General features: G+C 41.2%; 1 protein-coding gene across 4 annotated transcripts in view; it reads left to right on the forward strand.

Annotated features, from left to right (window-relative positions):
- LRCH1 (leucine rich repeats and calponin homology domain containing 1) overlaps positions 1-20,399 on the forward strand; it is a 189,686-nt gene that overhangs the window by 99,543 nt on the left and 69,744 nt on the right. For all 4 annotated transcript variants that reach the window (XM_082675772.1, XM_082675773.1, XM_082675775.1 and 1 more), the window contains exon 3: positions 12,655-12,781. In XM_082675772.1, coding sequence (XP_082531898.1) covers positions 12,655-12,781 — 127 coding nt within the window. The remainder of the gene's footprint in view (positions 1-12,654; positions 12,782-20,399) is intronic.

Here is a 20,399-nt window from a genome sequence, read left to right on the forward strand (position 1 = left end):
TGTATATATGTCAATTCCAATCTCGCAATTCATCCCACCCCACCCCTTTCCTCCTTGGTATCCATACGTTTGTTCTCTACGTCTGTGTCTCTATTTCTGTAAATAAGATCGTCTGTACCGATTTTTTCAGATTCCACATGTATGCGTTAATATACGATATTTGTTTTTCTCTTTCTGACTCACTTCACTCTGTATGACAGTCTCTAGTTCCATCCCTGCCTCTACAAATGACCCAATTTCATTACTTTTTATGGCTGAGTAATATTCCATTGTATATATGTACCACATCTCCTTTATCCATTCCTCTGTTGATGGGCATTTAGATTGTTTCCATGACCTGACTATTGTAAATAGTGCTGCAATGAACATTGGGGTGCATGTGTCTTTTTGAATTATGGTTTTCTCTAGGTATATGCCCAGTAGTGAGATTGCTGGATCGTATGGTAATTCTATTTTTAGTTTTTTAAGGAACCTCCATACTGTTCTCCATAGTGGCCGTATCAATTTACATTCCCACCAACAGTGCAAGAGGGTTCCCTTTTCTCCACACCTTCTCCAGCATTTATCGTTTGTAGATTTTGTGATGATGGCTGTTCTGACTGGTGTGAGGTGATACCTCATTGTGGTTTTGATTTGCATTTCTCTAATGATTAGTGATGTTGAGCATCTTTCATGTGTTTGTTGACCATCTGTATGTCTTCTTTGGAGAAATGTCTGTTTAGGTCTTCTGCCCATTTTTTGACTGGGTTGTTTGTTTTTTTTGATATTGAGTTGTTTGTATATTTTGGAGATAGAATATATTTTTATAGTTATCTTTTAAAATTGATTTTTAATTTAATTGCATTGTGTTTGGAGAATATTTTGTTTGATATTGATTCTTTAGATTGGTTGATATTTGCTTTATAGTCTATGCATAGTTAAATTTATAAATATTACACATGAGCTTGAAAAGAATGTATGCTAAGTGTTGTGTACAGGGTTCTAGTAAATCCACTAAGTATAACTTACTGTTGCTTTTGCATCTCACTTATTTTAGGGTTTACTCTCCTTCCTTTATAATATGCATCCTTAAGTAGTTCATTCAGTGAGGGTACGTAAATACAGTCTTCTTTCTGAAATGTCTTTCCTCATTCTTAGAAGATTCAATTATTTGTACAAAATTTTCATTTGTATTAGTATAAAGTTTTAAGTTGACAGTTCTTTTCTATTGTATATCAAAGACATTATGCCTTCTGGCCTCTGTTTTGCTATAGAAAAATCCTTGCTTGTCTACATATTTTAAGTTTGTAGAAAATCTTCTATATTTTTCCATTTGATTTCTTCCCATATCTTTGTCTTTGGTGTTTCTGTACTTTATGCTATGATATGTGTAGATATATATTATTTTGATTTACCTGACTGTACACTTTATTTTGCTTCCTGAGTCTGAAGACTCATGTCTTTCATCAATTCTAGAAAAATTTATTTTTTTTTAAATATTGTGCCTTCCTCTATTTCTCTATCATTTCTGTCTTCTTTGTATACTCCCTATTAGTTATATGTTAGACCTCTCATTCTTTCACATTTTTTAGTCTCTTTATTCGTTCTTATTTCTATATATTTGGGGTATTTTTCAAGCATGAATATGCCTTTAACATATTGAGAGTGAAAGTACAGTAATACTTGGAAAGCAGGAAAAATTGTAGCACCATGGGATTCCTTAATGGAGAAGACTCTTAGTGATTGAGCTGTGTAGCACAGGAACTATACATTTTGACTCATTAGTGAAATCTTATGCACTCTCTTACTCTTACAATAGTATAGTTTGTTGGTTGCCTAAAAACAACTTAATCCTGAATTCCTTTGCGTTGTTTATTTTATTATAAAACTTGATAAGAACCAGTCTTGTTGCCTTCGACCTTAAATTGAAGTTTGTGAGAATTTGACTTCTTAATCTTCAATCCTTTCTTTGTTGAACTCTGCTTTTTCTATCTTGTCAGCATCCTCCATACCTTCTTCCCTGGAATTAGGGCTTTAAGGAAGTAGGATTTGACTGCAGTCTGGAGGTATAATAAGGGAGGCCAACCCAGGGCTTCCCTTTGTTCTCTTAGTGTTCTTTGTTGCTTGTTAGTAACGATTACAGTAACTGGACAAATAAAGTTTTTTATAAGAGTTGCTTTTGAGAAAAAGAGACGCATTATTGGTTTTCTGAGTTTCCCAATCCAGATCTAAATGTATCACTTCATTTTCAAAAGTAATGAAACATACACTGTAGTGGCTAGAAAATGGCAGAATATTATGTTAAAAATATTATCCTACTTCTGAAAGGAGTGCTTGTGCTCTGGGAACTCAGGGAGGGGAAATTTTGATAAAATAACGTAGCCAGGAGTTTCAGCATGTGTAATAGTTCCAAACAACATTTTGTTTTCATGGGCGAAAAAGTCAAGAATAAATGCATAGTCTGTAGTGCTTTATCTAGAAAGAGTCAAGGGGTTGGGTGCTTAGGGCACAAAAGGAGTGGTTGTGAGGTGAGCAGGCTACTCTGTAAGGCATTGTTTTCATCTCCTGTCATCTCTTGGAATACCTTTATACTCTCTGGACCAGATGGACTGTCAGAACAGATGGAATGAGATGATCTCTCTGAATGGTGAGATCCAAATAACCAGAAGATTTGGGTCATTTTGAGAGTTGGATCGTGTGGAACTGTATTATCTATTAATCCCAGCTTATCTACCTTATCCTCACGAAATCAGGCAGTGTGTTTCTGAAACTCCCATTTGGCAACTGGCAAACCATCACAGAAAGGGATGGGAAAATAATATGAGAAAATTGATCCATTCTACTGAATGATTAGTCCTTCTGTTCATGAATAGAGAGCAACAGAACTGGAGAAAACCTGCCTGCCAAATTCCCTAGGAGAGAAGAAGTTACATATTTCTAACCACAGGGATGCCGTTAGATACATTAGGGTGTAAGTAGAACACCATCTCCTAAAAGTATAGTCTGTGGAAAAGTGTTATGTTGGATGTTAATAGGTATGCTTGCTTTAAAAAACAGTCCACGTATTGTGCTATCAGAACTCTCCTCCCTTGTTTTGTGAGGTCTACCTATTAGCATCTCCTAGAGTGTGCTTTTCAGAACACCATTTTGTGAACACTGATTTAGAAGAATGTTTATCACCTAAAGATTTAGGAACTGACCTCATGTCTAAAAAAGGATGAGGTTAGAAAGTATGTGCCTTCGTGATGCCCTGTTCAGAGGCCAAGATATCTGTATGGACTGGATGTGTTGAAAGACACGATGAAATATGAGAGAAAGGCCCAGGAAGTACTGCAGCATAGAGTGTGTTCACACAGCTGCCATCCAGGTTGATTTATTCTTTATTTAGCACCTTTCAAATATGTATAAATCTGAATTTTGTTTATTATTAATGATCAATTAAAATATGCAATTAATTTTGAGAAAAAATTAAGTACTGAAAAGTGCAAAGAATGTATCAATCACTCACTGAGTACTCAGGTTTAAGGTTTTTTCTTCTCCCCAGCTCCTTAATAAGATTGAACTTTTTCTGGAGGGCGTGAGGGGATTTTTTCAGTTTCTGGGTGCTCTGTATTATATAATGAGGAAAAGAATGACCTTGACCAAAAGTCTAAAGCAGCTGGGTCTTGACATTAAATTGTCTGCCCTGAAACTTCATTGTTGAAACACCAGTCGCTGTGGCTAAAACTAATCACCTGTTAAAGGGTAATTCTTTTTAAAAAGGTAAATTCATGACTCTCATACAAATATAAAATGTACATCTGTCGAAGATTGTATTTAACCCATTAATTAATGAAGGAACCAGTAGAATGTTACATCCTGTTTAAAGGAGGATTCAACACACACACACACGCGCACACACACACGTTAGTGGACTTACTGAAGTAAATTTACAAATAGTTGCAAAGCTGGTCAGTATCCAGTAGTCAGTTATAATTCCTCTGCGCTCATCATGACTCATCTGTATTTCTGTGGACAAAAATGATTTGCATTACTGTCCATTTCTACAAACACAGAGTTGTACAGTAACTCAAGGACAATGAATAGCAGAGATAATCTGGAAGGGTGTGCTAGACGAGACCCCCAGTAATGGTTTTTGTCACAGTTTTTCCAGATACACCAAACAATTTAATTTATATCACCACGTGCAAGAACTGTATAGCTCTGTGAACTATTTGAACAGGACTATAGGTAGAAGAAAAAAATAAAGAGGTATTCAGTGGGGATTGTGAAACTCTTCCTTTCAGATCCTGTGTTCTAAAGACTGTGAAAGGCTGTTTGCATGTAGGTGGGCAGGGAGGACTGAGGATACAGTGAGAGTGCTTTGAAGGCAGTGCATTGCTTTCACTTTTGTTTGGCCATTTAAATGGATTATCTTCAGGGAATTTAAGTAAACTGATATGAGTGGTGGCCCCTCTGGTGCATTAGTCCCTGCAAGAGACCGCTGTGACCTCAGTACCAGGAGAGAACACCTGGGAACTTCGGCAGAGGCAACCTTTGAGCATCTGACAGTGGTGTCCAAATCTGCAGACACTTGTTTAAAGAGTTGTTTAGGACGAGTCTGGAATCCTTCATTCCACCTTACAGGATAAGACCCATAAAGGAAGTCTCACTTTCTTTATTCCTTAAGAGTCACTCATTTTTTATCTTAAATTTGAGAAACGCAGTAGGAAATATTTGCTGCTCCAGCACTTTTAAAATATAAGATCCACATTCAAGTAGGAGGTAAGGGTATACCAGCTCAGAGGGATGTTGCCTATCTTGGTAGGAGTTAATAAGCTTTAGGATTCATGTACATTTCACATTTTCTCAGTGCTTAGAACAGGTTCTTCGGCAGAGTGGCACTCAGTAAGTGTAGGAAATAATTAGCTTCCTTTCAGCATTTGACACCGTAGCATCTTCCTCCCTTGATTTGGTCACATGCTTTCCTGCTCACTTTTCTACTTCTTTCTGTCTCTTCTCTATTCGATGTTCTTTCTCTTCCTGCACCTTAATGCTAGTATTCCCCAAAGCCCCATCTTTGGTCCTTAAATCTTCTCTCTCAGACCTCATGCCTTATGTGTGTGTATCCAATACATTCTCTGTCACTTTGACTCATTTTAACACTAGTCCTTATTTTCCCAATGGACTAAAATTCAATTCCTCTTAGATGGAACACCTCAAAGTTCAACATGGGCTAAACTAAGCCCATTTTTTCTTTCCCAAATTAGCATATTTGGAACCTTGTTCCTAGCCATGCTCCTACCACTTTTCTCCAGCACCCCATCCTCCAGCTTGGAATCTCAGAGATGATCTTCGACTCTTTCCTCCATCCCTTTTCATATAAATCAGTCATTGAATTGTCAGTCTAGTGTCTCAGTTGCCTCCGTTTGGAATTTGGAGCTCTCTCCTACTGTTTTCCTGGTTTACCTGTACTTTTTATTCCAAAGTAAAATGAGAAGAGGCTGTATTTTATTGAGGGAAGACCACAGACTTTGATCTAAAGCCCAGCCCACATGGTTTCATATCTTAGCATTAGCTAGGCAACTTGGAGCAAGTGATTTAAATTCACTGAATAACATCAGTTTTTGTGTCTGAAAAGTAGGGGGTTTAATGTTACAGGATTATTGTGAATATAAATAAAATAATAGTTGTCTAAGTGCCTAGCGCAGTGCCTTATGCATAATAACCACCCAAGAAATGTTTGTTGAATTGTTGAATGAAGTTTGTGGCATACTATTATCTTATGGATTCCAAAATGGGTTAAGAAAAATAATGGCAAGAGGTCTAGTATTTGAGTAAAGTAAATGGATTTTATAGCATTTTTAGTAAAGAGGATATGCTGCTGATTTGTTTCCGTTTTAGAGCAGTTAAGTGGAACTGAGTTATTATTGGCTGTCAAGTTACATGAGAGAAGCTTTCTGAACACTCACTTACTTGGAAGGATACGTGGGAAGAAGAGGATGTATATAGAGTAATATATTCATGCATGTCTACCGGCATTACACATTCAGAAATTCCTGGAGATGGATGGAGAGGCACACGTCTTCAAATGATAAACAAAAATGCTCAGGCACCTTAAATTTTATTATGAATGATTTTTGTTAACTCAGTCCCCCTGGGTAACAGTTGATCTGAGCAGCCTGTTCTCATTTCAGTCAGTATCCATAGCCCTTTCTTTTTTGGCAGGGAAAAATGTTAAAGTAAAAAATATCTATTTCCCTGGCTTTGGTGTGGAGTGGCATGGAGGAGAAGGCAGGTAAGGTAGGCGTACCTTCCTGGGGACAGAAAGGTGGTGTCCATTCTGCCTGGGACATGGCTCCTAAAAGTGGGAGGATTCTCTTCAGTGCCAGTACATCTTTTCCAGCCATTTAGTGGTACTTTTCCCACTTGGCAGCAACGATGTTTTGCATAAGGCTCAGGCCTTTACAGTCTCAATACTTAAAACCTCAAATCTACATTGTTGCCTCTGGAGGTGTTTGGCCAATTATTCTTCTTGCTAGTATCAGGTGTTGAGTTCTGTTTGCGATCTAAAGCTTCCTTGATTTTGAACACTTAGCCCCATTTTACAATGAAGGAAGGAAATGATAAATATTATAGAGGAAACTTTAAGGAATAGTTTTTAGAGACTTGTCCTTATAGAATTGAAGAGCTCTTAGAAAAAAGGAGAGGAAATAGCTGAGAAAGGGACAAGTTATCAATAACTGCACTTTGAAATCTAATTACGGACATTGGTAGTGGTGGTTGCTGACTGTTAGGGATGTAAAAAGCCAGAATATGTTAAGCAAAGGTTTATTTATACTCAAGAGGAGACTGATAGACTGTTATTGTGGGAAACCAGTTCAGCTGCAGAAGCCAAATACGGTGCAGGTATGCACAGCAAAATGGCTGGTGCAGCAATTTGCCTGAATTCTGAGCTGCTTTAAATGCTCGCTGCTTCCTTTTCTTTTAGTTTTCTGAAGTTGCCTTTTACTTTCTCAAAGAATGGCCCTATTGTGTAGTGTGAAATGGATTGGTATAGTGTTCAAAACTGGTTCAAGATTCACTTGAAATGATGACTCTGTGTTTCTAGTTTTGCAACATGTAAGTTTTCAAATGATTGTCATTCTCAAGTTGTAGGTAGTAGAACTGCTTTCAAAGTTAGATGTAGATGTGGACTCCCAGATTTTATGCGTATACATAAGGTCAATAGAATTTCTATCTAAAAAATTCATGTAACACATTAGTAAAGCTATATTTATAGAATTTATATTTACAGAACTAATGTTGGCCAAGATATCTCCAGGCGACTTAAAGCCAGGCTCTGGTTGTTGTTGGTCCTTGTCTCAGACACATGAGGATGGTGGGAATGAAGGGGGAGGGCTGGCCATGCAGGGGAAGTATTTAGTCATTTGAGGAAATGAGGGTGAGAAATTTTGCCATGGTGGGTTTTCAGAATGAAGCAAGCAGGAAAAAGGAAATAGTTCTCTATGGATATTGTTCACCGTTGTGTGTGGACATGAAGACAAGGAACAGTCAAGTGGCAAACACACACCAGAAAAAAATCACTCTGCCTTTAATGAAAGGTGAACAGCGTATGCAAAAAGAACATATAGCAAAATTAGGTGAGGTACCCTGTGCAAGAGGAAACTTATTTGGCTCAAGTAATATAACTGCTCTTCACTGTGGTTCATGTGCCGAAAGCACAGACAGTGTGATTCAAACAAGCAATATACAATAACTCCCGTGTGCTTGTTTATTCCCTTCCTTGCCTGAGACCTATACAGGGTGAGCCTGAGGTGCCGATACCATGAACCCTGCCCTGCTTCCTCTGTGCCCTTTAGAGGCACACTGTGACATTTTCTTAATAGGTTTGTGATTTCACATTATTATTTCTGTTCATTTTTGAAAACTAGTAAATAGAGATGATGACCCCTGGGTATTCATGTTTTCCCAGAGTAATGGTAGGATCTTGGAATTAGAGAAGATGGGAGAGAAAAGGTCGTTGGTGTGATTTTTTTGTTGTTGTTGTTCTAGTTCTGGTTCTCCAGATTGGAAAGAGTTACTTGTTTGTTTTGGCCTGAAACCAGCCTGGTTTTCCCCAACATGCCTCTGAATCGTCATCTTTAATTGGCTTATGTTTTTGACAAATTGAACATGCAACCTTAGTTTAAGAGTGGTTGAAATGTTAGCAGTTAGGAAATAAAATCAATAACTAAAACCTAATTAAGCTCTTTTTGGTCACCTCCCATTGCTTTGCTACGTCAGTGGTGTTGGGAATGGTTTAACCTTAATACATGGATTTAGTGTTGGGCTAAGCACTTTTACATCCGTAATCTCATGTGTCATGTTAGGTAGGTATTATTATCTATGTTTTATGGATGACAAAGTCAGAGAGGTAGGTGACTTACCTAAAGTTCTGTGGACGATTATGGCAGACATGAGACTTGAACCCAGGTTTTCTAATTCCACAGTTGGTGACCTCTGTACCAACTGAGCAGGTGAATCTGTTATAGAAATCTTCCTATAAATTATTTTAAGTGAGTTCCATGTTTCATTATTAAGTGAACCCATTCACTTACAGAAAGGATCTATTCCAGTAGAATAAAAAACACATATGATGTCTGATAACAAAATCACGTGTAAGACTATAGCATGTTTTTATCATCACATACATTAAGGAAAATAACTTTCTGATAAACCAGTAATAAATAGTGTTAAATACCAAAATTAAGTCTGAAAGCATGGATACTAATAAGGAAGGCCATAGTCAAAATACATTAAAATAACACTCTCTAAAAGTGAAACCAGGGCTTCCCTGGTGGCGCAGTGGTTAAGAATCTGCCTGCCAGCGCAGGGGACATGGGTTTGAGCCCTGGTCCGGGAAGATCCCACGTGCCGCGGAGCAACGAAGCTTGTGTGCCACAACTACTGAGCCTGTGCACTAGAGCACGCGAGCCACAACTACTGAAGCCCACACGCCTAGAGCCCGTGCTCCGCAACAAGAGAAGCCACCGCAGTGAGAAGCCCGCGCACCGCAACGAAGAGTAGCCCCCGCTCGCCTCAACTAGAGAAAGCCCGCGTGCAGCAACCGAGACCCAACGCAGCCAAAAATAAATAAATAAAATAAATAAATTTATTTAAAAATAAATAAATAAAAGTGAAACCATGCAGAAGTGACTCGGTTTGTGAATTCCTTAATTTAGGACTTTTGTTAAGCGAGGGTAGCGCTCCTTGAAGAGGAATTTAGCCTGCAGACTTAGGCTATCAGAATTGTTCAGGTTATGATGAGCTGCCTTGTTTCACCCTGAAATGAGGAAACAGACCAGTAACTCTAGTAGGAAGTCATTCGGCCGAGAAGGAAGGAAGACAAAGCGTTAGCAGTAATCACAGGCTGGTGAGAGCCCGCTGCCTTCCGGCCCCGCCTCATTCCTCCTCGCGCCATCCTCCACCCAGCCTGAGCAGGGAGAGTGACAAGAAACACTGGGGAGGCCCTGCTCTGTGCTGGCAGGAAGGCTCAGGCCACCATGACCGAATCTGTAATTTCTACTTCTGAATAAGTGGCCCTTTTCCCCCCGTTAATTTACTCTTTTGTAATGAGTGAGTTTAAAAAAATCTTTTTTTTTTTTTTAAATATATTGCTTTCAGATGTGACTCCCAGGCTGGATTTGAAAATAAATGTTGGCCATTACCTGATCAGATGCTGTACGGTCTTATTTTTAACCATTGTTTCCTTCAAGGGCCTGTTCATAGTGCAGAGGGCTGCAGGACACAAGTGGGGGCCAGAGTGGTGGATTGTGGCCTGAGGCACTTACTTGCTTGAGAAAAGTTGCTGCCAGATGAGCAGTTTCAAAAAGCTTAGGCTGCTGTTGTGGTCTTTAGTGGGGAGAGGATTAAAGGGTGTGCAGTTTCTCCTCTTCTTTATAAATATTTGCTGGAGAGCTAATGGGTTTTTGTGTGCGTGTGTATTTCCTTTTTCTATGGGGGAAATTACCAGTAATACAGGAACATCCTGTGATAAAATATACAAAGTACAGGCTGAGGGAACGGATGGATGAAATAGAAGAAATGTGCCCCAGGCCTGTGGCATGCTGTATTATGACTCGTCCTGGCATCTCGATTTGCCTACAGGTGATTAACTACAGTATAGATAGAGGAATGTGTAGGGCATAAACAAATAGGCTATCCCATCAGCTGCTTTAATCATAAAAAGCATTCATCCCCATCAAAGAAACCGCAAATGCTTTCACAAGCCTAAATTTTATTTTAAATTAGTTACCCATCCTGAAGAACTGCGATGGGAATAATCCCATGTAATTTCAAATGCTCACATGTCTGAAGGAGCAGAAGCGTCACTGCATTGCTTAAATGGTATATGGATGCTCTCCCAATGCCATTCCTGCTAACCTGATTAGATGCCTGCATCGAGGTAGTGAGACTGGGAATACTTTACATCTGAGTTTCCAAGCAGAGAAACACAGGAAAGATCTCCAGCTGTAATTGTTGATTCTGTGGAAAATAGCGTAGAAATTTCTAAAAATGCTTATCTTTGTTCCCGTTATCCTCTCTTCCAAAGGAAGTTCAAATATGGCTCTAGAGTAAGAGGATTACCGTATTAACGTTTTAATTTAGCAGTCCTCGCTATGTGAAATTGTATATTAAGAAATATTTTAAACCACAAATGCCAAATTATTTACTTGCCACCTTTTAATAAACTGGGTTCTCCTTTGCAGAGGGAGTATCTCAGGAAACTTTTCTGGAGCTTGAAGAAAGCTGGCCCAGCAGGGCACTGGGAAGGCCCCCTCCTCAAGACCGAGGAGCCCTCCTGGCCTCTTGCAGCTGAGAGGGGGCAGCGCGAGGGGTGTGAGAGCACAGAAAGACAGCCTGATAGCCCTGGCTTCCCCTTCCACTGCCCCCAGACATCAGGAGAGAGTGTCAGGGCGAGCCCATTGCCCCTATTCTATCTAGCCTGTTATCCTAACCAAGGGCAAGCTAAGAGCCAGCTGGTCCTTCCAGCACCAGGATACAACCTCCACCCTCAGGGCTCTCACTCTCCTTCCCCCTCTGCTGGACCCCCTGAGAGAAAGCTCTCTTCCTTCTGTGCCTTTTTGCAAAGAGCTTTCTTTTCACATCTGGGCAGGGGAGAGAAGACATGGCTCTACATTTTCTTGCTAGAGTATGGTTACCTGGCGTCAGGCACCTGGTCACAGTGGTCACAGGGAGGCACCCAGGTTGGAAAGGCTATTGTGACAGCACAGCACCTGCTTTTTCTGAGCCCGTCCGTTAGAGACACCCTTTCCTAATCAGATACCCACCCCCTCACGTGGTAGGGTGAGGGAGTAAAAGGTTCCACTGAACTGTAACATATGTGTGGAAAAGTGCACAGATTGTAAGTGTACAGCTTCATGAATTTCCACACCTAGAAGCACCCATGTAACCAGTATCTAAGTGAAGTTTCTTTTTATAATGATATTTCTTCCCAAATTGTGAAAGTACTTGGTAGGAATTTTGGAAAATACAGCAAAGTATAATAAAGAAAATAAAATCCACTCACTGTACCTACTCCCCAAAAATGGCTACTGATAACATTTTGGTGTGTTTCCAGTCTAGCTGTCTGTTCTCATCTCTCACACACAAAGACATATGCACACCCACAGATACACACATGGTACCACAGCTTCCGAAGTCTCACACATGTGTGCGAATACACGCAGAAGTTCCAAATACAGATTTGTAGATATTTCACTGCCTGGTGGTTGGCTCCCTCAGCAGAATGGCTGAGAAAGAAAGGGAAACCGAAAACCATCTGTCTCCTTACTTGATAGCAGGAAAAGGGCTCCTTGTGGAGGGGAAGGTAAATAAATGGCCGAGGTATCCTTGATGTGATTCATAGATTTCATTTATCCGATATTTTCCTGTCTCTCAGTCAACTAGCGTTGATGATGGGAAATTTAAAGATTTCTCAATGCGGACCATTAAGGAGAGTAGAGACCTTTTGGTGAAGAGCAGAGGTGAGGCCTGGGCTCACACTTTTCATGCTCCTCTGTGAAACTGAACCCCTCTTGGCTCCAACTTCACTTTTGCCAGAAGGCCGACTTTTCCTTTTTCTTTTTTAATTAGCTCTCTCACAGATAACCCAGGCAGAATTTAACCACAGAGCTCTTGCTTTAACAAAAGGAAGCTGAATCAAAATGTTGGAAATGGGCCCGGTGGTTTTGTGAGTTACAGCAAAATGATCTTCCCCGTCACTGCTAAGATGGATGCGATGATGCTTCCTTGCGCTGGGCTGGTTGCTTTCGTCCTCGCTGAATCTCCCGCTCACGCTGTCAGAAAGGGAACAGTTGGCACCAGCTTCCCGTTGCTATTGGTGGTACAGCCTGTGTTGCCCATATGCTCTCGAGCTGGCCAACAGCTCAGCATCTTCAGGGGGCTTGATAGGGTCCCTTGTTGTGGAAAAAGTTGTTTCCCTCACAACTGCCTATGCCCCTCTTTTTTAAAAACTATTTTTTATTTTCTTATACACTTGGGATTTGCATTTTTATAAAAGTTTATCAGACTTTTTATATTTGCAAAATGTTTTCTTCGGTCACTCCTTTCTCCGTGTTTGTTGAAAAAACATGTTCACAAACAGTATGAAGTAGCCTGCCTGTTTACCAGAGTTCTTTTATTTCTTCGCAGTCGGAATCAGCTGTCCGCCCTGCCGGCCTGCCTGTGTGGTCTGCCTCTCAAAGTCTTAATTGCAAGTAACAACAAACTTGGATCGCTGCCTGAAGAGATAGGTCAGCTCAAACAGTTAATGGAGTTGGTATGTTACTGATTTCTAAGATGCCCTTTTTGTTTGTTTACTAGTTGTAGCCTATCAAGGTAGTCAGAAAGACTTTTTGCTCCAGTGGGTCAAGGAGGGGATCATGTCCTGTGGGAAGGTCTGTATATGATAGAGACATTAAGTGGGGAAAGGAATAATCATGGCTTTGCTGTGACAGAGTTCCTGAAATTTATAGGTTTCCTGTAGTTTACACTTCCTGAAGTTTTCAGGATTTACAGTTCCTGAAGTTTACAGATTATCCTATGGTATTTAGATCACTTTTTTTTCAGATTGCATAAATAAGTTTATGATACATTATGGATACACTGGCAAAATAATCTGCAAATAAGTTAGTAGGCCAAACTTTATGAATGTATATAATTAACTTGGAAAGAAGAGAATGCTCTGATTCTCTTAAGAATTTTAGGAACCGTTGCTCCAAATTGATGTAACTTTAAAATGTGTCCATATCCTCAGGGAGAAGAAAGAAGAACAAGTTATAGATAGGCAGAGTGGCTTGTAAGTATGTACCTGAGACCGAGATGTCAGCTCCTTCACTACTAATTGAATTACTGACCTTGTTTCTAAAATGGGAAAGAATGAGTTCTTTCTGTACTTCTGTTGAGCTAAAGATATCTTGGGTGAATGAAGAGTCAAGAATGAGCAACTGGTCTAAACAATAATAGTCATAATTTATCCTCCAACAAGCATTCTTCCGTACTGCCCTTGTGTCCAGCACAAAGCTGGATGTTGTGATTACAGCCATGAAAAGGACATAATACCTTCCTTCAAGTAGACTCCAATCTAGAACATTGATGGCCAATAACTTTTCTCTTGTGTGTCAGTTCCAGTTAATTTTTTTCAGGGCCACCTGGAACACTGGGGTGGTGGCTTGTGAGGCCCAGATAAAGAGTGCTGTGACTCTATGGTCATGTGTTCATCTGGAATTGGCTCTGAAAGTGACAGCCCCCATGTCACATATGTATCCACTTTGATTTTAGGACAGAAGTGAGTAATTTCTGTATAAAGGCAATAGGGCCCTAAAAAGAGTACCTATTTCAGGATGGCAGTATCTGAAAGCCATTCCAACTAGCTCACACCAAGAGTTGGGATGAGTCATAAGGAGACAGGGGTCTTCACATCCCTAGCACCATGACATCTGGTCAGGGATCGTGAGTGACTAGAACAAGGTACTGGAAAGTTGTCAAGAAGCACGGAAGCCACTGGTTTTCTTGCTCAGCTTCCTCCATACAATGGAGAGGTCGCCTAGCCCATAGATCCCAAGTTTAAATGTCCCCCCAGATAAAGCACATGGCAGGACCTCCTAGCATGTCTCAGCCTTGGTTTCTGAGTGAGAGAGGCGAGACCTGGTTCCAGCGTCCTCTCCTGACTTGGTCAGTGATGCCCAAGGCACGTGGTCACATTGCCTGGACACGGCGGCTCGGCTGCCACCGAGAGGGGTGATTCTGCAAGAAGTCAGATATTAATTTGGGCAGACACCCTCCTCTCCACAGTCTCTATTACAAGAAGTAAGTGCATGGCGTAGGAACTGATTGATTGATTCAGTCTTGGGGTTGGGGAGGGTTTGTACAGGAAGAGACCTTTGAGAGGCGCCTTACATAAGTCCATGTAAGGGACAGAGGAGGCACTCAAGAGAGAAAGGACAGCTTGTGCAAAGGCCCGACAGCCCGGGAGTGCACGGCATGCCTGGGGAGTGTGAAGCAGTGTGATCCCATTGAGGCTGGGTGGAGTGAGGCTGGGCACTGCACCCTCGAGGCCACGGCTTAGATTCAGGCCATCATCACCTCCTTCCCAGAGTGTTCAAGGCCCTGCTGAGTCTGGCCCCTGCGTACCTCTCTAGGTTCATCTCTTGTCCCTGGCCCCTTTACCCTCTGAATTCCAGCCTTGTTCATTTTCACTTCTAGACTTTTGAGCACATCACTCTTTCCACAAGGACTGATTCTTCCTTCTCTTCTTCTCTTGGTCAGTTCTTAGCCAAGGTAGATTTCACTTTCTCCAGAAGCCTTCCCAGATCCTCCAGGCCAGGGTTGGGTGCTCCTAAGGCCAGCACCCTCTACGTATCACTGAATTTTCAGGGAACCACATTTGTCTTCTCACTTGGCGTTCTCCAGGCCAACACCTGCTACACCTTGAAAGCTGATTCAGGACCAGAACTGGGTGTTACTTGCTGTTTTATCCCAGTGCTTGGCACAAGATAGATGCCCCCAAAAATGTTTGCTGAAGGCTGCTCTCAAATCGTGGACAGTGGACCAAGGAGGTGGCTTGGGACCGATTGTGAGGACTCCCAAGGGCCATGCCAGTGAGTGGCGACTCTGTCTTTCAATCCAAGTTAACTCAGAAGGTTCCATTTTAACTGATTCTGGAAAACAAAAGATATAGCAAATAACACTTCGGATGAAACTGATAGTTATTTGCTTTTTAAAAAAATGCTTCTTTCAGGAGTGTGATAAACCCCCAAATCCGGGTTTGCTAGAGTTTGGATTAGGTCTTGCAAACACTGTATGAGTACAGCGTTGGTGTTTTTCCACTTGTCGGGCTCCTGCGGAGTGGATGTGTGTCACGTCGGTGAAGTCAGCCTTTGGCAGCCGTAATGTGTTTCTGTCCCGCTGCACCCTGGGCTTAAGCTGACAGCGTGCCACCCATGGGCTGTGCTGCTACAGAGCAGCTCATCTGCTAATAGGTGGTGCACGTGCTGAGCCCTGCAGCCAGCCCCACACGGGGCAGGGCTTTCCTCAAATTCTCCTGTCAGCTGCTGGTGGCAGGCGGCAGAGGTAGAAGAGCACTGTCTCTAGGCTCGGGGCACATGAGCTGCTGGGTGGCTGTAAGGGATGCCCTGGGCTTTTCTTAGGCCCCCATCTGGAGCTCAGCTCTAGGGAAGCTGCTTTGCCTCCCGGCTCCAACACTGCCATCAGCCTGTCCTGTGTCTTTTCTCCACCAGCAATAACTCTTGCACACTTGAATCCTAGAATGTTAAAGCCACAGTGGTTTTAAAAGACGTCTAGTCCGGGACTTCCCTGGCGGTCCAGTGGTTAAGACTTCGCCTTCCAATGCAGGGGGTGTAGGTTCGATCTCTGGTCAGGGAGCTAAGATCCCACATGCCTTGGGGCCAAAAAAACAAAACATAAAACAGAAGCACTATTGTAACAAATTCAGTAAAGACAAAAAAAAAAAATGTTCTGCATCAAAAAAAAACCCAATCTTTAAAAAAAAAAAAAAAAGGACGTCTAGTCCAAGCTCTCAACATCTTACAAAAGAAGAAACCCAAGGCAGAGAGACAGTGAGCGATGCCCAGAGGGTCGGTCACCCTGGCGTAGCTGATTTACAACCCAAGCAGAAACACCCTCACCCAGCACTGTCCCTCACCCAGCACATGATGCAGACAGCAAATGTCATTAAAAAAATTTTTTTTTGATGTATTTTTTTTAACATCTTTATTGGAGTACAATTGCTTTACAATGGTGTGTTAGTTTCTGCTGTAGAATGAAGTGAATCAGCTATACATGCACATACGTCCGCAAATCTCCTCCCTCTTGGAGTATAGTTGATTCACAATGTTGTGTACTTTCTGCTGTACAGCATAGTGAATCAGTTATACATATACATATATATATATACCCCCATTCTTTTTTAGATTCTTTTCCCAAATAGGTCATTACAGAGTATTGAATAGAGGTCCCTGTGCTATATAGTAAGTCCTTATTAGTTATCTATTTTATATATAGTAATGTGTATATGTCAATCCAATCTCCCAATTTATCCCTCCCCGTCTTTCCCCGCCTGGTAACCATAAGTTTCTTTTCTACATCTGTGACTCTGTTTCTGTTTTGTGAATACATTTATTTGTACTGTTGTTTTTGAGATTCCACATATAAGCGATATCGTATGATATTTGTCCTTCTGCAAATGTCATTTTACAGGTACTAGTAGCCACATTAAAAAAAAACAGAAGCAAATGAAATTCATTTTAATAATATATTTTAGTTTACCCTAGATAGCTAAAATATTATTTCAACATCTCTACAAAAAAAATTAATGAGATATTTTGTAGTCTTTCTTTCCTACTAAGTTTTTGAGGTCTTCCACTGACACAGCACAGATTGGACTAGCCACATTTCTCCTGCTTAATAGCCACGTGTGGCTGGTGGCCACCCTACCAGACAGGGCAGCTCTATAGCTTGTGTTCTTCCTGCTCTATGGGCAAGTGTGACCTTCACAAAAAGCATTTATTTGTGAAGTTGGTGAATATTTAATAACTTGCCATTATTTAACCGCAAGGGGTGACTGGCCTTGCTTAAGGTCACAGACTAAAAAAGATTAGTTTCCATCCATTCTTATTTATTTTTCATATCTTTTTGCTTAAAATAGTATTGATACTACAGGTAACCATGTCAGATGAGTTTTAGCTATCAATTGGAAAAAAAATTCCCTGGAGAGCCTGAAGTAATTCTGGAATTGCGTAGGAGTCTCCTGTTTTGTAGTTACATAGTAACCAACTTGTTAAAAACATTTGGGTGCTCCCCAAGCACTCAGAGTACCTTCAGTCACGTAGCGCTGATAAAATCTCTCAGCTTATTATTAGGCTCTGAGCCCTGTTGAACTATTTTGGTAGAAATATTTGAGAAATTTTCACATCAGACTCAAAGAGTATCCTAAACTGAGTTGTAAACTCTCTTCTCGTCCAAGTATGAGCGAATGTTCCAGAGTCGTCATTCGCTGAAAAAACAAAAACCAAAGCACCGTGGCCATCTGCAAGAAGGGTGCCCTCTCTAATTTTTGAGAGGAGTTGGATTTGGAAAACAGTATCTTACTTTTTGAATATATCACAATTATCTAAGAATCTTAAAACATAAAGCATTGCCATTTAGTGATTGTGATGGCGCAAAGAGTATGGACAACCAGTGTTTCCTCCTTCCATGAAGACTTTCATTAAGTAACACTTCTGAGACGTCTTTTCTTGAGTCCACAGGAGAGGCGAGGATATACTTCCACATTGTTTCGGGTGCCGGAGAACTTAGGGGAACCTAAGCTCTATGGAGCTGCCCCTCAAGGGTCATTTCTGATGAGAATGATCTAGAACTTCCTGACCTCCTCAGCTACTTTGAATTACTTCTGTACCGCTTGTCTCCTTAGAGCTGTAGCTGTGTGTCTGTGTTGCTTTGTAAGTCTTTGTATCTGCATGTTCTTTCTATCCAGGAAAGAGATAAAGCACTGGCATTTACTGAGCACCTACTGTATGCCAGACACTCTGCTGAGTACTTGACATGTGTTCTATCATTCGACCTTGACAATAACCCAGCAAGGTGGATATCCTGTCTACCTTGCGCAGACAAGTGTGGGTTTCAGGATTACTTACCCAAAGGGCGTGGGGCCATGACGTGGTAGAGCTGGAGTGAAAACCAGGTTAGTCTGTTGAAAGCCCAAGGCCTTTCTGCAGTACAATGCAGCTGTGCTCACTGGGTCCTCATCTAGATCGTTAAGCCTCTCGTGGAGAGGAGCCATGATTTCTTTCTGTGTAGTTGCCCTATTTCAACTTGCAGTGCTTTTCCCATTCAAGTTGGGGCAGGCCGGGAGAATGTTACAGAAGTAGGGTGTGGTACAAATGGACCGTGTCTGTCTGAGAGTTCCCTCACTGAAGAACCTCAAGCCAGGCACCAGGGTCAGCAGACTTCTCTCGGGTTGACGAAACCTCATTTTACTCATAAAGACAGTGTCAGCATCCTGGAAACATGCTTTTTGTGTTTTTTACTTGTCAAATCATACCTGAAGGATAAGGTGTGTTAAATATTTGGTAAGAAATACTGTATGAATGCCATGTTATAATTAACAGATGGCTCCGAAGAAGACAGGCACACTAAGGAAGAACACAATAAATTTGAGAACCTTTTATGGGGCATTTGCCAAAGGTCTTAGAAGTTTTCTCACCAGTTCTCTGTACGTGCTGACACACTGGGGTCCATCTCTGCTTTGGTTTTTCTCAATTCTGCCCTCTTCCAACTCATGCCGTGTGTGAAAATTGTGTCTTCCGGCTCTAAACTTCATATAAGAGGACATAATATCACTGTTTCAGAAACCTGCTTTTACAACCCCAAACTCACTGGGCCTGACTCAGGTAGGAACTGACTGGAAGGTGCATTTCCTGGCCCTGACTAGACATGCTACTTTTTTTTTTCTCTTTTTTGTGAAATGTTTGGTTGTGTGGAGAGTTGGAATTCAGGGATTGATTATAGACACAGAATGTACTGAGGAACTTCTGAGGAAAATCTCTCCTTCGTTTTTTTTTTATGTGTCACATTCCAGTCTCTGAGGTAGGTGTAATAGAGACATGAATTCATGTCTGATGTAATCGTAGGTCCATTCATAGTCTCTGGAGATGCCTCCTAACTTCTCTGGTTTCTGTGAGGGAATTGGAAACTCATGGCCTGTGCAGGGTCCTTTCTGTTGCTTCTCTCTCTGCGTTTCTTATGAAGAGCAGTGGGGGTGAGGTATGTGTTTGCTGGTATGTGGAAGGGTGTGAGGTAGAGTTTTATACTAGAAGTAGACTCTCAGTAAGTGTTGAGAGGTAATAATTTATCGTATCAGAGGTTGCTTGAAAAAGTTTTGAGTTTAAATGAACATACTGATTTGTCTTAAAATTGAAGTTCTCACTACAGGCATTTAGGTTTTTGATGGCTGAAAAATCAAAATTGACATTACTCCTAAGTGAGTTAAGTATCTATCTTTCAAACAAAATCTCTTCATTATTTTTGATATGGTAGATGGATTTTCCTGATGATGGAAGGAAATTGGAATTATTTATAATCTCACCTTTTCTTTTTACCTAGGAACAGAGAGGTTAAGATATTTACCTAAAGTTACACTGAGTCATACAAAAGACATTTCCAAAAGTCATACAAAAACGGACATGGTCACATGATGGGAGGCCAGTATTTATAGCTTATATTTCCTGTTAGAACGTTTGCATTTTCTTCAATTAAATAAAGAGGTAGATTTTAAAAAATAAATTTATTTTATTTTGGGCTGCATTGGGTCTTGTTGCTGCACGTGGGCTTTCTCTAGCTGCGGCGAGCGGGGGGCTACTCTTCGTTGTGGTGTGCGGGCTTCTCATTGTGGTGGCTTCTCTTGTTGCAGAGCACGGGCTCTAGGCACACGGGCTCAGTAGTTGTGGCACGGGGGCTCAGTAGTTGTGGCTTGTGGGCTCTAGAGCACAGGCTCAGGAGTTGTGGCGCACGGGCTTAGTTGCTCCACAGCATGTGGGATCTTCTTGGACCAGGGCTCGAACCCGTGTCCCCTGCATTGGCAGGCAGATTCTTAACCACTGCGCCACCAGGGAAGCCCAAGAGGTAGATTTTAAAATACGACTTAAGCTGTAGTATAACCACGCTAAGTTTCTGAAAACCCAAGAGTCAGGGGAAGGTAGCTCATGAGAATACCATGTGTAGATCTGCCGCCTAGCCTGGTCTTACTGGAAACCTTCTGTAACCAAGATCATCTTGACGCAGTAGTTATGTTGGCTTTCATTAGAAGTCACGACTTAAGAAAGCATGTCTAGTCTTTTAAAAAATATATTCTGAAAGTGGACATTTCCTAGTTTAATAAT

This window comes from Grampus griseus (assembly GCF_964374135.1).
Source record: "Grampus griseus genome assembly, chromosome: 18".
Taxonomy (NCBI): domain Eukaryota; kingdom Metazoa; phylum Chordata; class Mammalia; order Artiodactyla; family Delphinidae; genus Grampus; species Grampus griseus.